General features: G+C 43.1%; 2 protein-coding genes across 2 annotated transcripts in view; one reads left to right on the plus strand and one right to left on the minus strand.

Moving 5' to 3' along the window:
- Positions 1 to 19,374, plus strand: part of LOC115196870 (kelch-like family member 36) — a 31,139-nt gene that overhangs the window by 3,299 nt on the left and 8,466 nt on the right. Inside the window, exon 2 of the mRNA XM_029757845.1 lies at positions 3,575 to 3,671. The gene's annotated coding sequence lies outside the window, so the exon portion shown is untranslated. The remainder of the gene's footprint in view (positions 1 to 3,574; positions 3,672 to 19,374) is intronic.
- Positions 10,727 to 19,229, minus strand: LOC115196874 (coactosin-like protein). The gene is made up of 4 exons (XM_029757853.1): positions 18,749 to 19,229; positions 18,138 to 18,220; positions 11,998 to 12,155; positions 10,727 to 11,771 (listed from the first exon to the last, which is right to left on the minus strand). The coding sequence occupies exons 1-4, from the start codon at positions 18,823 to 18,825 to the stop codon at positions 11,661 to 11,663; spliced, it is 429 nt and encodes a 142-aa protein (XP_029613713.1). The 5' UTR covers positions 18,826 to 19,229; the 3' UTR covers positions 10,727 to 11,660.

Raw genomic sequence — 19,374 nt, forward strand, 5'->3', positions numbered from 1 at the left:
GACCAGAGCTTAATTTCTTAACCAGATGAGTTCTCAAATGTTAGCAGCTGCCCAATACCATTGTGGGCATGCATAATGTTGGATGCATTGGGATATAAATCAAATCAAACTTTATTTGCCACATGCGCTGAATACAACAAGTGTAGACTTTATCGTGAAATGCTTACTTACAAGCCCTTAACAAACAGTGCAGTTCAAGAAGAAGAAAATATTTTCCAAGTAGGCTAAAATAAAAAGTAATAATAAAAAGTAACACAATAAGAATAACGAGTCTATATACAGGGGGCACCGGTACCGAGTCAGTGTGCGGGGGTACAAGCTAGTTGAGGTAATCTGTACATGTAGGTGGGGGCAAAGTGACTATGCGTAGGTAACAAACAAACAGCGAGTAGCAGCAGTGTACAAAAGGGAGGGGTAGGGGGGTCAACTTAAATTGTCCGGTGCTGATTTTTATGAATTGTTCAGCAGTCTAATGGCTTGGGGGTAGAAGCTGTTGAGGAGCCTTTTGGTCCTAGACTTGGAGCTCCGGTACCGCTTGCCGTGCGGTAGCAGAGAAAACAGTCTATAACTTGGGTGACTGGAGTCTCTGACAATTTTATGGGCTTTCCTCTGACACCGCCTATTATATAGGTCCTGGATGACAGGAAGCTTGGCCCCAGTGATGTACTGGGCCGTTCACACTACCCTCTGTAGCGCCTTATGGTCAGATGCCGAGCAGTTGCCATACCAGGCGGTGATGCAACCAGTCAGGATGCTCTCGATGGTGCAGCTGTAGAACCTTTTTGAGGATCTGGGGACCCATGCAAAATCTTCTGCTGAGGGGGAAAAGGTTTTGTCCTGCCCTCTTCACGACTGTCTTGGTATGTTTGGACCATGATAGTTCGTTGGTGATGTGGACACCAAGGAACTTGAAATTCTCGACCCACTCCGCTACAGCCCCATCGATGTTAATGGGGGCCTGTTCGGCCTGCCGTTTCCTGTAGTCCACGATCAGCTCCTTAGTCTTGCTCACATTGAGGGAGAGGTTGTTGTCCTGGCACCACACTGCCAGTTCTCTGAGCTCCTCCCTATAGGCCGTCTCATTGTTGTCGGTTATCAGGCCTACCACTGTTGTGTCGTCAGCAAACTTAATGATGGTGTTCGAGTCGTGAACAGGGAATACAGGAGGGGACTAAGTACACACCCCTAAGTACACACCCCAGTGTTAAGGATCAGCGTGGCAGACGTGTTGTTGCCTACTCTTACCACCTGGGGGCGGCCCGTCAGGAAGTCCAGCATCCAGTTGCAGAGGGAGATGTTTAGTCCCAGAGTCCTTAGCTTAGTGATGAGCTTTGTGGGCACTATGGTGTTGAACGCTGAGCTGTAGTCAATGAACAGCATTCTCACATAGGTGTTCCTTTTGTCCAGGTGAGAAAGGGCAGTGTAGAGTGCGATTGAGATTGTGTCATCTGTTGGGGCGGTATGCGAATTGCAGTGGGTCTAGGGTGTCCGGGAGGATGCTGTTGATGTGAGCCATGACCAGCCTTTCAAAGCACTTCATAGCTACCGACGTGAGTGCCACGGGGCGGTAATCATTTAGGCAGGTTACCTTCGCTCCCTTAGGCACTGGGAGTATGGTGGTGTGCTTGAAACATGTAGGTATTACAGACTCGATCAGGGAGAGGTTGAAAATGTTGTGGAGACACTTGACAGTTGGTCGACACTTGACAGTTGGTCCATGCATGCTTTGAGTACACGTCCTGGTAATCCGTCTGGCCCAGCGGCTTTGTGAATGTTGACCTGTTTAAAGGTTTTGTTCACATCGGCTACCGAGAGCGTTATCACGCAGTCATCCAGAACAGCTGGTGCTCTCGTGCATGCTTCAGTGTTGCTTGCTTTGAAGCGAGCATTAAAGGCATTTAGCTCGTCTTGTAGGCTCACGTCACTGGGCAGCTCGCGTCTGGGTTTCCCTTTGTAGTCCGTAATAGATTTCAAGCCCTGCCACATCCGACGAGCGTCAGAGCCGGTGTAGTAGGATTCAATCTTAATCCTGTATTGATGCTTTGCTTGTTTGATGGTTCGTCTGAGGGCATAGCGGAATTTCTTATAAGCGTCCGGATTAGTCTCCCGCTCCTTGAAAGCGGCAGTGCTAGCCTTTAGCTAGATGCGGATGTTGCCTGTAATCCCGTCCTCTCCCTCGTCCCATCATGGTCGTTGTCTCTTCTGGCAGGGCGACGAAATGAAGACCTATCTTGCCGGTGGAGCAGCTGCCTTCTCTGGTCCTGCCGGAGTGGCGGGGCCCGCTCTTGGTGCACCGGGTGCTGCCGCTCGACAGGCTCTCCGTCTGGCCGTAGACCCAGGTCTACTAGAGATTGTGGAGAGAGGAGGCTCTTTTGAAGCCACTAGACCCTCCTGCCAATGGCAGGTGTCTAGCTAGCTGCTTCTTCTCCTCCTCTAGCTTCCCAAAACGCGCCAACGCATCTTTGATGGCGGCTCCAAAGAAGCGAAGAACTTCCCTACCAGCTGGGCTGTGAGTCTGTCCTTAGTTGTAGGTAATGTGGGTTTCCCAGACGATGGCCAGGAGCTCAAACCTGGGACGAGGTACGCGGCTAGGGCGTCCTCGAGCCTAGGGATCTCCTGAACCCGTTGTCCGTCCACTCTGGTGAATCATCAAATCAAATCAAATATATTTATAAAGGAACCAGGCTATGAGGGGTGGCCAGTCCTCTTCTGGCTGTGCCGGATGGAGATGATAACAGAACATGGCCAAGATGTTCAAATGTTCATAGATGACCAGCAGGGTCAAATAATAATAATCACGGTGGTTGTCGAGGGTGCAACAGGTCAGCACCTCAGAAGTAAATGTCAGTTGGCTTTTCATAGCCAATGGGAAAGGCGACTGTTAAAGGCGACTCCCATGCACCCTCCACATATTTTGCGAGTGAGGGCATGGCAGGTGCCAAAGGCACAGCCGCCCGTCTTGGTCAAGAGTAAGAGCCACCCACCATCATATCCACCTCCGGGCTGTGGGGAATGGGGGGCAGTGCAATCTCTAGACAGCTCGTGGCCCGCTCAATGAGCCCTGTAAAGTCAGAGCGCAGAGAGGCCATTGCGTAGGAGGGGGCTGCTGAGAACTCAGAGCCCGTCTCTTCCTCACACAAGGACGTGAAATTCCCCTCGCTCTCCCTAGGGAGAGGGGTCATTTCAGCTTCGGTCAGTAGACTGGGTTTTTCCGGAGAAAAACCCAGACACTTCCCAACATCCTCGTCATCTCCGAAGGCGCCATCGTCATAGAACCTGAGGCTAACACAGACATGGCGTCCTCCAGAGGCAGATCTACCCTGAAAAACACCCACCGCTGTTTCCTCTCCTTAAAGAAAGGAGGGTGCAGCTAGGGCATTCCGGGTGATCTGTGAGGCCGCCCCTAGCGTGCTGTAAACCCAAACACACGAAACATAAGTAATGTGGGTCCGTAGCCTCCATAGTGAAGCAGCGACACTGAGCTCTTAAAAGAGCTTTTGGGGGGGGGTGTTCATGACGACATTGAGACGATGACGACGACGTTGAGACCTGAGTCTTCTCTCTTCTCTTCTAGGCTTCTTCAGTCCAGTCCTGTCGCTGAAGATAATGGGAGGCTGATTGAGGGGAAGTGTCCCCTTATACAGGGACACCTGTACTCCTATTGGCTGCAGGTGTGTGCATTATTTTCTCTCAGACTGTTGTCTGCCTAGGCAGCGGGGTAAACTACTAGGAGCAAAGCTCCCTTATGGGGCGGAGCTCCACAATATAGAAATGGAACCTGGATAGTACACACGTTTTGATTGGTTTGCTGTTTAGTACTTGGCAGTGTTTGCCTGTCTAGCTTGCAAACATAAAAGTATTTAGTGGAAAAAATGTGTGAGAATTGACAATGCCAACAAACGGAAATGTGTTCTGAATAATAAATGTTCACAATATGTAAAAAACAGCTCCTCCCTCACCAGGGACCAATCATCTCGAAAACTAGTACAATCAAGAACTGTTTGCACAATTTCGTAAAATTCTACGAAGTTAAATTGATGGTGTATCAGCTAGGTACTGAATAATTATTAGTGAAACTGATCATATAAAATGCTTAAATAATGTTTAGAATTGTATTATGTTTATCATTGGCTATTTTCTAATGGTGTAATAAAGTACAGGGTGTATGGTGGTCAGTACTGTACAAGGGGCTTCAGAGAAATTAAGCAGCTTTATTGTAGACTAAACTGCCACCACAAGATCCTCTGGCTGAAACTTTCCAGGCTTTGAATTGGAAACTTAGAAATGTGTTTTGAACATCCCATCCTTGAGATAGGCCTAGGGCAGGTACTAAATAATATGTGTTTCATAAACACATATAGTACTATTTTTTGTCAAATATCCCACTGGGCACAAACTGGTTGAATCAACGTTGTTTCCACTTCATTTCAATGAAATTACGTTGAAACAACGCTGAATAGACGTTGAATTGACGTATGTGCCCTGTGGGATGTTTGCTAAATATTATTATAGTCTATGATGCATGGTCGAAGTGGGGAATATTTTAGCATTTTGTTTAATTATAGTAATTACACAGTTTAGATACATTCATTTACTATCAACATGTATCACTATTCATTCATCAACAAACATTTTAGATACATTTATTCTATATAATTGGACAAACTAACATAACATTCTCTGAAGAGCAGATTTGTTTCCGTTGAACGTCCACTACTATTCCCTTGTTCGCCAGAAGAGTGCGCAAAGGAGGAAGTAAAAACCGAACCCCTGTGCTTTGCAGCAGCTCGTATTGCAACAGTCGGCAATGAAAAACGCCTTTTAAGGGCATAAGATTTACGGTGTTGAGGGAGTTGGGTGTGTTAAACGTGTCCAGCAGACGACTGCGCCGGTCTCGCTCCATTTGTATAGGTTACGTCGTCAGGTGTCTCTTGCACCAATCTGTAGACTAAAGCATATTCCCCAGATAAAAATGACATTACAGCATTGTATTTTATATTCAACTATATTAGGGACAAGTTATATCAGGTTCAGGGACCATTTATATCTGTATGTTAAAGATGATGAAATAACTTGATTTCTCAATTACCGGTATATAAATGCTCTCTGTTTATTCTGCTCATTTTAATGTGTGTACCTAAGCTGTAGGCCTATATTGGAGGAGGCAAAAGTATATCTCACAAAGCCTCATAACCTTGCACTATTATTATAGAATGAGAAACACAAAGAGCTTCCGTTTTGGTGAGCCATCACATACAGTACGACTGAGACACTAAAGGACATAGAAGTAGTAGTGATTCTTTTCAAGGGGTTAATGGTGTGTGTAGATGGTGTGTGTAGGCTGTTCTCCTACTCCTAGATATTCTGTGTTATTGCAGCAAGTCGGACTATTGCTACTATATTGGAATACAATGGAAACATCAACTGACATAGAGTATGACAGATGTGCCATGACCATTAAAATTGAAAGTGCACAGAAGCATGTGAAGAAGTAAGCTAGGGTGAAAGTGAAAGTAAAGATAAAGTTCAGTCATCACCTAATACTGTAAGTCTGAAGGGAACTTCTTCTCTGATATCAATATTTTATTTTTATACACCGTGTCTCTTTTGGGGCATCTGAAACCGAGCCTTACTCCAGAATAAGATTGATGATTATCTTTCAGTTGTGCAGTGTAGGTCATACCAAGGGCATGATTAGGCAGTGAATGTGTCATTCCATCCATGTTAAAGCAAGCTCTTGATGTGCTTGGATGCCATTACGTTCAGATTGTCATGATAAACAAGGCCAAGGTTTCACAATGAAATCCCCATCCTCTCTCTCCATCTGCCTCCTGGAAAATTCATGCAGGTAGAGACAAAGGCAGAATGAAAAACAAGTTTTCTCTGAAACTGAGTGCACATGTAGATGTTCCAGTAAAGTTTCTTGACATGATAGGTATCTCTGGCAGTCACTAATTTGTTTCTCACTGCTGCTTCGTCTATCTGCAAGTTGAGACTTGAGGTTTTTCTCTCCCCTCTCGACAGTTCTTCTTTCCTCTTCCCCTGCCTGCCCCCTTCTACTCACAGCCCTATATGGTAAAATATTTACTGTTGACTGATAGCAGAGGAAATGTATCACTTGAACATCTGCAAACACAAGAACATACAGGTAACTGCCAAAGTAATGGAAACACTTGAATAAATGAGGGATCCAAAGTATATTGAAAGCAGGTGCTTCCACACAAGTGTGATTCCTGAGTTAATTAAGCAATTAACATCCCATCATGCTTAGGGTCATGTATAAAATATTGGGCAGGCCACTATTTTGGCCATTATTCTGGCTACCATGGCTATGCCCCCATCTACAGAGTATATGAGTGGTCACTGAATAATTTGATGAGCATGGAAACGATGTAAACAATATGCCATGGCTGTTTCAGTCACCAGATCTCAACCCAATTGAACAGCATTTTCCACCACCATCAACAAAACAATGATGGAATTTCTCTTAGAAGAATGGTGTCGCATCCCTCCAATAGAGTTCCAGACAGTTGTAGAATCTATGCCAAGGTGCATTGAAGCTGTTCTGCCTCGTGGAGGCCCAACGCCCTATTAACACACTTTATGTTGGTGTTTCCTTTATTTTGGCAGTTACCTGTACATTATAATAATAGTATCACTCACTATTTTTGTTGGGGTAAAACATTTCTGAAAACTCTGTGCTCTTGTTTGAAGTTCATAGCATGGGTTACAGACTAATCACCCTAGGGCACTGTTAATTATTGAACATACTGTATAATATCACTATCAAACACACAATCAAGTTGAAGAACATATGTGCACACAACCAGCTTGAATTGCCAAAGCCTGGGGACATTGGTGTACATATGCAATTCATAAGACTTTGAATCACAGGTAACTTATTTTAAAGCATTGGATATTTATCGTATCAAGTGTATGACCTGCTTAGACACTCTTCAGGTTGTTGTCAGTACTGACCCAAAAATTATTTTGGTTTGTATACCTTTGTAATACATACAAGTCATCTGTAGGCTAAAGTGCACAGTTTGTCACTCTATTGCTGAAAAAAAAGGAGGTTCTTAACTAGTGTTAGCATAATTGCTAACTAACATTAGTGCAATGACTGGAAGTCTATGGTAACTGCTAGCATGCTAGTAGATGCCATAGACTTCCGGGCATTATGCTAACGCTAAATAGCATTGGGTCACAAAACTACCTCTAACTTCCTTCATACTGGATGCAGAGACATAACAACGGTCTCCATGGATTCATCTGACTCTAAGGAAGTAGATAAAGGGCTTCGTTGCTAAAATCCCGAAGTATCCCTTTAAGCTGCTGTGCTGGCACAGACCACTTCCTCATTCTGATTTATGTTTGTGTAGTTTATTTGGCTCGTGTGTTTTAAAATGTCCTGGGTTGACCTTGAATGTTACTGACAAATTAATCCAACTTGTAAATGCCAAAATCCCCAATGCAGGAAAAAAGTATTAAAAGAAACCTCACAGAACATTTAAAATGTAATATCTACTGCAACATCAGTCTATGCAATTAGCTGAATATGAAGCTATAGACAGGTATAATTATATTTTTCCAATGGTCAATAATATTGAAGTGTTGCCTCTGAAAAAGCCAGAAGATAGATAGATGTCTGTTCTAAATAGTTACCATGTTGACCCATTGGTGATTGGCAGTGTTATTACATAGGCTGGTACTGGGGTTATTACACATCAAATCAAATTGTATTTGTCACATGCGCCGAATGGGTTATTTAAAGGCCAATTAAAAGGCACTCACAGACCCCAGTCATGCTATAGAGGGAGATGACCTTTCTTTATAACCTCTGTCTACCGACCATGTTTCATATCTTATTAGTCTGTATGCAACTTGAACAGGATCAATAAATGAATAACTATTTTACTGGGGTTATTCATCCATGCAGAGGAGTTGAATATTAGTTTAAATAGTGACTTCAGCAAGAAAGATAAGCTGGACATATTGGCAAGTGAGTATGAGAGGGAGACAAAAGAAAGAGAGAACATTTATTGCCTCAAGTGTATGATCTATAGCTAGACGATGTAACATTCTGAGGGTTTTCAATGAAGAAGAGTCTGTTCTGAATCAGATTGTCAAACTCTATTCCATCTTCATCACTTCCTGTTCTGTTTCTGTCTTCGTATAGGCTCCTTGTGATGACCTTTGAAATAGGATCCAAGAGATTTCTTCTTTCTGAAGCACAGAGGCAGATTAGGGCCTTTCCTTAACCCCAAATACACTGTACACCAATGAAAATCATGTTACACTCACCCATTGGGTATTGTTAGTTGGTATGTTAGGTCAGTGTAAATCTAAACACAACCACCATTTGATCACCCCTCAGGACATACAATTCTGTAACCAGGCAATAGATGAGAAACTATACCACATTTTTCTAAGAAAATTAAACTACTCGATCATATTCCTAATTTCTTTGGCCATGATGACAAATCATCTTTTTGACTACAATCATTTTCTTGTGGAAAATAACTGCTTTCATAATTTCCCAAATTGAGTCATTTGAGAGTTTATATTTCAGGGATGACAGAGATAGGGGAGGGTTTGATCTGGTGGACAGTGACCTGAGTGGACCGACAGCCAGTGTATTTACTGCACTGAGGAGACAGATAGATGCATCAATTTGGATGGAGTGGATGGAGTGCAGCTCAGCTCAGCTCGTTAAGCCCTGACAATGGCTGCTCTGTGACAATGCTGGAGTGGCACACAGGAGCATTGAGATGTGGCACACAGGAGCATTGAGATGTGGCCCATTCACACTGGCAGAAAGGGCCCCCCTCGCTCGCCCCAATTTCTCCCCTCCCCAACCAAAATAACCCCATGAATTGGTCCCCATGAACCCTATTCCCGATTCTGAGCCCACCACTCCACCTCACTCCTCTTCCCCCTCTCGCGCTTCAGGGGACATGATAGAAGAAAGTGATGAGCTCATCTGCACAGCGAGGGGTTGGTTAAATATCCCTTAAGTACACAATCCAGCCGTGCTAGTCACTTTGTTAGCCCATGTTGTGATATTTGGGGAAGTGACTGGGGGCTGTCATTTTTCTTTGAATCCAGGGGGGGATCTTGATAATGTCAACTGCTGCAGTGAATAATACAGTTAAATGATATTTCAGTGATATTGGCAAGATGTTACAACAGACTCCATACTCTTTATATTTTTTGCTCTTTCGGTCAAATGTGATATCTGGTTTGAATTATACATGTTGCCAAACAAAAGAACAACAGAAAAAGCCTCCCTGTCAGAGTGGAAGAACATTGCTGGGATAAGATGGATCGCACAGGCATTCAAACACTCACTGACGTAGACACACACGACTGCAGCGATGTGTGGGATGTGAAATATGCTGGATATGGGAGGCCTCTGGAATCCAGGAAGGAGCTGAGTATTGCTGGCAGGAACTCACTTGTGAATCCCAGAGTGAACAACACTCCTAGAACTCACATACTCACTTCTTAAGCAACTCTCCCTCACTGTAATACACATGTACTTACACCCTCCCTCTCTTTCTCCCTCAAGCTTATACACAAGTATTGTATAGTTACACTCCCACAGCTCAAGGTAGAAAACCTGGCTTCACCTTTGGCCTTGCTGTGGAGCTGTCAGAACATGCACACCTTAATGATACTGTAAACAGGCTAACGGATATGTATGTGAGTGTCTATTTTCCTGTGAGTATGATCATCTCAGGTTAAATGATGTTAGAGTCAGAATGCAGTCTGTCCACCGGTGTGACAAGGATGCAAATTAACTCCCTAAAGTCGTTAATCTAATTAATATGGTCCCCTAAGACACCACACAACCTGTCTCACCCATCCTCCACTCAGCTCCAACTGGGCTAAGTCACATACTCACACAGTACATCCCACACCAGATTACCCTAACAGATCACACACACAAACATCACAATAAGCACAGTTTAAAGATTTGATCTCACCCTGCATCCTCAATTACTAGAGTCTGTAGCCCTTACTGTGACTTAATACTGAGCCATGAATCTGTATCTTCACCTGACTAGTACAGCCTCACCCAGAACACTGTAACCAGTCTGTCAGTCCCCTGCTCTCACTCCACCACTCAGTCCCCATGTCTGGACCTGAACCAGCACTGCTGGAGGCTATTGATTGACCTAATATAAACAACATTCAACACTCATTCAAACTACACAAACAAACAATAGCATTCAAATTACACATAGGCTCTGTTTGAAATCGGTCTTTACCCCTCTATCATTCTTTTACCCACTACAAACTGAACTAAACTACAAGTCATAAAGGCAGACTGCTAGAGGCTTATAGATTACTAGATTAAGTAATTAGGCAGTCGAGTTCACATCTGTTGAACAAAAATACCGGTGGTGGGGGAAAGGGGGTATGGGATGGGGGAGGTGAGAGAATAGGGGCAAATAGAAAATTGTTGGAAAGGAGAGAAAAGGGGTTAGCAACAGAGGGATTGAGGAGCAGGGAGGGGTTCTTATTGACAAGCTTTAGAACAGAAAAGCTTGTCCTGAGAATGTGATTGGCTGAGCCTGACAGTAGTGACCATGACAACATATGCTACTCCCATAAGCCCCCCAGAGACAGTTACTATGTGTACTCTAGACTAGGGTGGCACAATCACCCAGCCCTCCTTTCCATGTCAATGAGCACTTTAGACACAAAGAGACCAGCAAGCTTGGAAAAAAAACAAAAACGGTTTTATTCAGAAATGATTGATCGTGTGCCCAGTTCAGTTTTTAAATGTCTCCGTGAATCTCCTACATAACATTGCTCTCAAGAATAAATCAAAGGTTAAACTCTTAGAGAAAATAAAAACATTCATTTTTGGGGTTTAATCCAAATAAAAAGAGGCTAAACCAGAGAGATGGCTGCTCCTGGGTTGGGCCGACTGACAGTGCTACAGCCCTGCCCTATTGGTTTGTGTTCCATAGGCGAATCTTAGTCCCACCCCCCCGAGTGGAGGATAGCCAATAACAGTGTAGTGTCCACAAACACACACAGCTCCCATGATGCCCTTCTCTCCATGGGAGATTAAGGCAGTAAACACAGTGGGGTATACCTTGGGGGTGGATTGGGAGATGAGACCGCTGGGCAGGAAAGACCTCTATTGACCAATGATGCATGTTTGGACTACAACCACAGAGGAAGATACAGTAAAAGCACAATGATGATAAGTCCAATCAGAGAGACAAAGAGAATCATTCTGCCCTTCTGACATACAGTACAGTAACGCGTCTTTTCCAGTTGTAACACAAACACAGCACCCCAGATTGAGATAGTTCTAAACTTTGTGGCGCAGCTGAGATGGAGTGAGATGATGCACAGTACAGTAGATAATCAACCATGGCCTGACAGGTGAGAGGGCTGAGGATAGGACTGTAGGCATATGTCTGAGTGTGTCTCAATGTGCTTTTTTATGAGTTTGTTGTTGTTGCTGTGTGTTGCGTTTATCTGTGTGTGTGTGTGTGTTTGTGCATGTGTGTGTGTGTATATCCCCCTCTCTCTCTCTCTCTCTCTCTCTCTCTCTCTCTCTCTCTCTCATCCAGGCATGAAGACCCCTCCCTCCCCCAAAAGGTAGCAGCCCCTCCCCTGCCCTTGTGGACTTTGCTCTACTCTCCCTGGGCGTCATAGTTGGCCCCGCCTGCCTTCTTCAGCTCGGTGCGAATGTAGTCCTCCTCCAGCTCACGAGCATCACTGATCATGAACTCCTTAGCAAAGTTCTGCAGGAGACAAAGAGGAGAGGGGGAGAAGGTGACAAAAAAAGGAATGTGTGAGAGTGTTAGACAAGGAAGACAAAGGAAGCTAGAGAGATGGCACAGCCAAATTGTGTTGTACATTATTTGGCAATCAATTTACTGTATTGTATTTTAACAGCACATTAATTAAAAATAGTATTTGTTTAAAAAAAAAACATGTGAGTATGGGTGAGAACAGAGAGTCACTAACCTGGACAATATCTTTCACCAGTGTCTTGTCAGTGCTGATCTTGGCACGCTGCAGGCCACTTACGTTTTCCCCTATCCAGGTGATGAGGGTGAACTTGGCCCGCTTGCTCATGGCGTCACCCGTTGTGATCCGCACAAAGCCAAAGAGACGCACATCATCTGAGAGTGGGAGAGAGAGCGAGATGAGACAGCAGCAGTCAGTCAGAGATGAGACTGACCATCAGACAGGCAGAAACCTGCAGAGGCTGATGACGCCGCAGACCATTTCCATTCCCAGCTGTCATATGACAGATAATTATGGTATAGTTGTTAAACAAATTGATATGTCACCATGTTTGAACCAGAAATTGGCAAGGCCTGATTCCTGTGTACTGTGAGTTGATTGAGCTTTGTGAGAGTGGTTTCTATGCTGCTGTAAGAAGTATGAACACAGGCGGGGAATATTGGCTTATTATGGCGACACTGCAAAATCCAAAAGTGGGGTAAATCTGTGAGTACGAGAGAAAGGGGAAGGTATTCAAGTCAACAGGTTCAATCAAAGGGGTCTGGAGTTGTGAGCAATACCAAGGGGATTGGGGAGACAGTGATTTTGGGTTCAGTCTCTCCCTCACACAAACACACATTCATATCACACGTTAGCCCTACATCACTGCATTGTCTTGGAATAGAGCAGTTTTATTCTCTACAGTCCCCTACATGTCACCTGACTGAACTGTGATATCCACCAGACCACAAAAAGGCCTATACTGTTTCTCTGTATAACAACCAATGTTTCTAGCACTTAAATTTAAAAAAAATTACAAATACTTTTGCTGTGCTTGTTTCTATATTTGTCATATTGTGGAAGTGGGTAAGGCTGACAAGTAATGAATAAGTATATAAAAAGTGTTGAAAAAAAGAACATTCATTTTGCTAGAGCCCGACTTCCCCTGTCGTAAACTTCCTGGTGTCAACATCTCTTCCCTCTAAAGCCTTCCCTTTTAGTTATGCTGACAACGCTGTTAAGACAACAGTCCACAAAACAGCTGCACTACTGTGACTATGATGCAGCAAAAAGACAAATAGAACGCTTGTGAGTTTAGACCTTTTAGTTGATAAGACAGATGCTTCTTTTAGAACACTCAACCTATCAACTTCTTAGTGCAGCAGTCTGTGGACAAGCCCTCAAAAGACAGGATGAGACTTTCACAGTTTCTGTTAAAGCAGATTCATCAGAATGTATATAACATTTTATACAGTAAGATTAGAGAAAGAATATTCCCTGGGCAAAGACAAGGACCAGAGTGAGGAGAGACTATAGTAGTATGGGACAGCCCAGCCTGGTCTCCAAGACTAGACGTAACATAGCAAATGTAAATCCGGGACACTGAAATTAGTATGATAAGTCACGTTTGGTATGGTTACATAAGACAGAAGGTTACTTAAAGCATTATTTATATTATTTCTATGCTTCCCGTTCTTAAGTTTCGTTTTTGCGGCTTTTACTTTCGGTTTTGTACACCGGCTTCAAACAACTGAAAATACAATATTTCTGGTTATGGAAGCTCTATTTCACAGCGGTTTAGATGGTAAAATTATTCTCTACACTATAGTTGCTTGTTTTGTCACATAGTTTGCCCAATTTCCATTTATCAGAATTTTAGCAACCATGAAATGGCGGAGCATTTCTGCATAGTGCATCTTTAAGGCAAACACAAAAGGAGGGTGGTTGGTCGGTTTGAACGGGTGGGCGTATAACGCAAATGTCTATCAAATTTTATTTGTCACATGCTTACTTACAAGCCCTTAACCAACAATGCAGTTAAGAAAAATATCAACAACAAAAAATAATAAGGAAATAAAAGTAACAAATAATTAAGAGCAGCTGTAAAATAACAATAGCGAGGCTATATACAGGGGTACCGGTACAGAGTCAATGTTCAGGGGCACCGGTTAGTCAAGGTAATATATACATGTAGGTATAGTTATTTAAGTGACTTATGCTTATAGATAATCTCAACACAAAAACGTTCGAATTTTAGCAACTTTTCAACGACTTACTACTTTTTAGCATGTTAGCTAACCCTTCCTCTAACCTAACTCCTAACCTTAACCCCTTGCCTAGCTAACGTTAGCCAGCTACCTAACGTTAGCCACCCAGCCAACGTTAGCCACAACAAATTGGAATTAGTAACATATACCTTTTGCAAATTCATTACATATTGTACATTTAGCAAATTTGTAACATATCATACAAACTGTAATTCATAACATATCATACTAAATGGAATATGGACATCCAAAAATGTAAACAAACCATACAAAACGTAACATATCATACTAAATGGAGGATTCGTATTTCCGAAAACAGAATAATACAAAATGCTCTGAGACCAGGTTGGACAGCCAGGTGTAGGCCTACTATTTGGGTAGTTAGTATAGCAATACATCAGTCCTCATTAAAATAATATAAATCAGTAATAGGCCTAGATTGTAATACATTTGAATTTCATCACTGGAATGTCAGCCCTGAAACAAAACTACAGCCTGGGGAAATACAGGCGTGCAATAGCACAGGAGTTTTTAAACGCCATGCCCAACACTCCAGCATCTAATTGGTTAGTGCTATCCGGAATCCTTTGGACATCCCTACCCTAAACCCTACCATTCCCCTTATCAATTTACATTTAAACTTCAATGGGGTACTGACATCCCAAGGACCCCAGATAGCAAGGATCATATCTTATTAGGGGGAGGAGAGTGTGGGAGGGGAGGGTGCTGACAGCATGATTTGCTCACTAGGGGTGTCCATTCCCCATTGAAGTTGAAATGTAAATGAATAAGGGTACTATGTCCTGAGTAGAATAAGACCCTGCGCTGCGCACAAGAAACAGTTGGAACAACTTCAATATTACTGATATTATAAGCTTATGGGCCTACACCCTTTTTAAGAACTAAGAAAGGGATACTTCCATATGATGAAGTCACGGGACAGATTCCGGGAACAGACCAAGCACACCAGGCCAGGGTTTGTGGTTTGAGAAGTGAAAACAATCTACTTAGTTGTTAATTTTCTCGAAATCTAAAGGCATAACCTAGATTCGAGACAATATTTTAAGTAGTTGAATATGTTATTACCCCAACGTCGTGAAACTGACAAACTGACACGTTTTAATTTTCGTTAAAAAAAAAAACTATCGAAGGAGCGTCTTTGATTTGACCGCCTGCACATGCGCAGTTCGGTGCGTGCGAGACCACCGTCAGACCTGATGATGTTTCTGTGCATGAGCTTAGTAGCCAACGTCGCCATGACATCGCCTACAAGTGTGATCGGGGATTTCATTGGAGAAGCAGTATCTTCATACTGTAAACTCTGGGATCGCAGTACTTCTGTTGTCACTAGTTACCACAGCCAGAAAGTCCAAATTGGCTATAGGCCTATTGTAAAAATTCATGAAAACAAAGGTTAGCTTTCTGGTCATAGATTCATTTAAGGTTAAGGATAGGCAAAAGGTTATCAGTGCGGTTAAAGGTAGGTTTAAAATCAGATTTTAAGAACAGAAATTGTAGAAATAGGCTGGGTTTAGCCATAAATATAACTTTGTGGCCGAGTTAACTAGTGACGACCAAGTAGCCTACTTCTGGATGAAGTAGCCTACTGCCGTGGTGTGTATTCATGGATGCCAAGGGAAGCCAGGCTTCTCCCAAAATAATGACCAATAAAAAAATAAAGAAACATAAAATAATTAATATTTCGTCTCCTTGTGTTTCATAATTATTCTTCAATTTGCAAGAGGCTGAATGTACACTATATATACACACACAAAAGTATGTGGACATCCCTTCAAATTAGTGGATTTGGCTATTTCATCTACACCCGTTGCTGACAGGTGTATAAAATCGAGCACACAGCCATGCAATCTTCGTTGACAAACATTGGCAGTAGAATGGCCTTATTGAAGAGCTCAGTGACTTTCAACGTGGCACCACCGTCATGGGACACCACCTTTCCAACAAGTCAGTTAGTCAAATTTCTCCCCTGCTAGAGCTGCAAGTGCCGTTATTGTGAAGTGGAAACGTCTAGGAGCAACAACGGCTCACCCGCGAAGTGGTAAGCCACACAAGCTCAAAGAACAGGACCGCCGAGAGCTGAAGCGCGTAAAAATCATCTGTCCTCGGTTGCAACACTCACTACCAAGTTCCAAACTGCCCGTGGAATCAACTTCAGCACAATAACTGTTTGTCGGAAGCTTCCTGAAATGAGTTTCCATGGCCGAGCAGCCGCACACATACCTAAGATCACCATGGGCAATGCCAAGCATCGGTTGTTGTCTCTACCTTCTTGCCTTTGTGCTGTTGTCTGCGCCTAACAATGTTTGTACCATGTTTTGTGCTGCTACCATGTTGTTGTCATGTGGTGTTGCTACCATGCTGTGTTGTCATGTGTTGCTGCCATTCTATGTTGTTGTCTTAGGTCTCTCTTGTCGTGATGTGCGTTTTGTTCTATATTTTATTTTTAATCCCAGCCCTCGTAGGAGGCCATTTTTGTAGGCCGTCATTGTAAATAAGAATTTGTCCATAACTGACTTGTCTAGTTAAATAAAGATAAATACAAATCGGCTGGAGTGGTGTGAAGCTCGCCACCATTGGACTCTAGAGCAGTGGAAACGCAAAACAGACAGTGGAAACTGTCTCTGTATGTGTAGCCCATCTATCTGATGCCGTCTAGTCAAAAATAGTATTATATTGTTGCCACCCGTAGCGTTGAATGCAAGGGAAGCCAGAGAGTATTTGGCCTCCCTTGGTAAAAAAATGATAGCAAATCAGTGGTGAGCTCAACTGTAAATGGTCCTGGCACCAGAAAAAAGCATCAAGGGAAGCCAGTTTGGATTTGGCTTCACACCAACCACATCACATTGTTGCATCTCATTGTGTTGTCCTCCGGCGGCTGGCTAGATAGCTAGCTAACATTGTCCCTTTCCTAAATTAACTATGGATGGAGATAGGGATTTGGACTTGTGGTTTTACTTCTCCATACTGGCCAATGATTATAACTGCGATTCTGATCCAACCATACATTGTGCCCCTGGCCTGTAGAGGATGGAAGTTCAATATGTAGCTAGATGTACAGTAGTAGGTTAATGTTAACTAACTGGCTCATCGTTAACCATGAAAGGAAGTTAGGCTAGCGAGTAAGCATTTTAGCCAGGTAGCCTAGGACAACGACACTAAAAAGGTATGCTACTGTATGACAGAGTCGTAGACCATTTCAGCAACATGAAAGAGTGGAGGATGGCATTGGCATTTCTCTACAAGTAGGGTGTGTCAACATGTTTTTTCTACTTAAGCACGCACAAACACACACGCACACACACACACACACACACACACACACACACACACACACACACACACACACACACAGAACTCAGTACAATGGACAGCCACATTACATTTAGCTTAGGTTTATTGGACACTTTGTTGTTGTAATATTTTAGTTGTCACTGTATTAAGCATAGGTGATTTGATTATGTTGAAGTTGAATTGGTGGTGGAATAGTGGAGGCAGTTCCGGTTCTCTTTGTGACTTGCGGTAACTCTGGTGTTCTAAATCAATAGTTGTTTAGTAGTCCGCAAATGTCGGGAAACATTAACTTCATTGACCATGCTGTAGGTAACTGTTTGTTACATGCACTATACTTTGTGGACTCCACCTGACAGATGTTGCTCTCCGGTTTTGTGATGATATGAAGGTGTAGTTGAATTTATTCTGCCACTGTATCTTATTGTCTCGGCCTTAGGCACATATATCACGGTGGCAAGCCATATGACCTAACATAGGCTGTAATATGACTTTCCATATTACTCTATTGGCCGACTGGGAGCCAATAGAGGACAGATAACGGCTCTGGTAGGTTACAGGGCGTCACAACTTGGGAAGTTCCTTCAAGCACTGCTGCATGCATTACAACTTGACACTGGCAAGACAATTTTAAATAGTCCACGTTTCCAACAACTCAACGAGCACTACTGACTGACATCGCAACAAGTCGTTAAAATGTTGTGTGTGGTCTATTACAGCGCTATTGCCGTTATGCGGGAACATTGTGGTCAATTTGAATTAACCGCATAGGCGCAAAAATGAATGAAATCCTGGCCTTACCTGTGCACTGACTCTTGAATTCTTCATAATCAGTCCCCTGGCCCGCCGGCACAATCATATGGCCCTCATATTTAAACGCTGCCCTAAAATAACAAAATGCACACTACATGAATTAAAATGCACTGACCTTACAGACATGTCAAATTACATTTTTGGGCCCTGTCTCTCAAAAAGATCAGGGATCCTCTATGCCAGTCTACTCCACTAATGCGTGTCCACGTCCATCATAAAACATCAATCGGATGGGATTACAATGTAGCGACCAGTCTAAAGTAGGCTAATCATTCAAAACCGATGTGTCAAATGCGGGGCAGACGTGTCCGGTGTTGTGTCAACATATACGTGCCACTATCACTGTACCTCTTCGATAGACAAAGGAAGTTAGTCATGTCCCGGTACCCTGAATTATTAGACTAAGATAGGTATTTTTTAGGGAGGAGAGAAACAATGATTCAAATGGGACACTGGGTGAATGAATGAAAAGTGCACTTTGATCATCCACCCATTGTTATGGATTTTATAGATGTAGACTCAACTCAATTCTTAGGATGCTGTGTAAAATCTCAGATGCCACACAATTGCCTATGCACAACTAATTTAAACACACTCACCAGTTTATCTCCGTGTTATCGTCTCTGACGAGGTTATACGCTTCCCTGCAAGCCTCTTTATCGATTCTTGTTGCCATTTTGGATGGACGCAAATGGACAGTAGTCTAGAGACGAAAGAAAGCACACGGCGAAAAGAACAATCCAAAATGAGCAGAACGTGAGTTCTACAATAGGCAACTCAATGGTCTGAAATCACGCGCCCCTATTGAACAGTCGAACACGCGCTATTACACGAGCAGTGCGCGGAAAAGGGTGTATCTTTTCTCAATTATCAGAGAAATAGACTCGATTCATTTCCTATATCCAGTTTATGGGCGTTGGTGATGTTTGTCAATCAGGTTGCCGTACTAGAGCGGCGAAGTCCCCATACGCAGCATTCACATCCTCCCAATGGTCAACTGAGGGATTCAGCCAAATAAATCCACCCTTTTTTATTGTTGCCGTTTTACTGCGCTATCCTGCCATCTTGTGGTCTGTTAATGTTATCGATGCATGAGAACAATAGCCTGCTGCAACACAATCAATAACCAAAATTAAACGTTCCAATAATAAATAACATTTCATTTAATTAAATAGAATTATATAATAAAATAATAAAACATAATAGCCCAAGAACACACAGTGAT

Source organism: Salmo trutta, chromosome 7 (assembly GCF_901001165.1).
Source record: "Salmo trutta chromosome 7, fSalTru1.1, whole genome shotgun sequence".
Lineage (NCBI taxonomy): Eukaryota > Metazoa > Chordata > Actinopteri > Salmoniformes > Salmonidae > Salmo > Salmo trutta.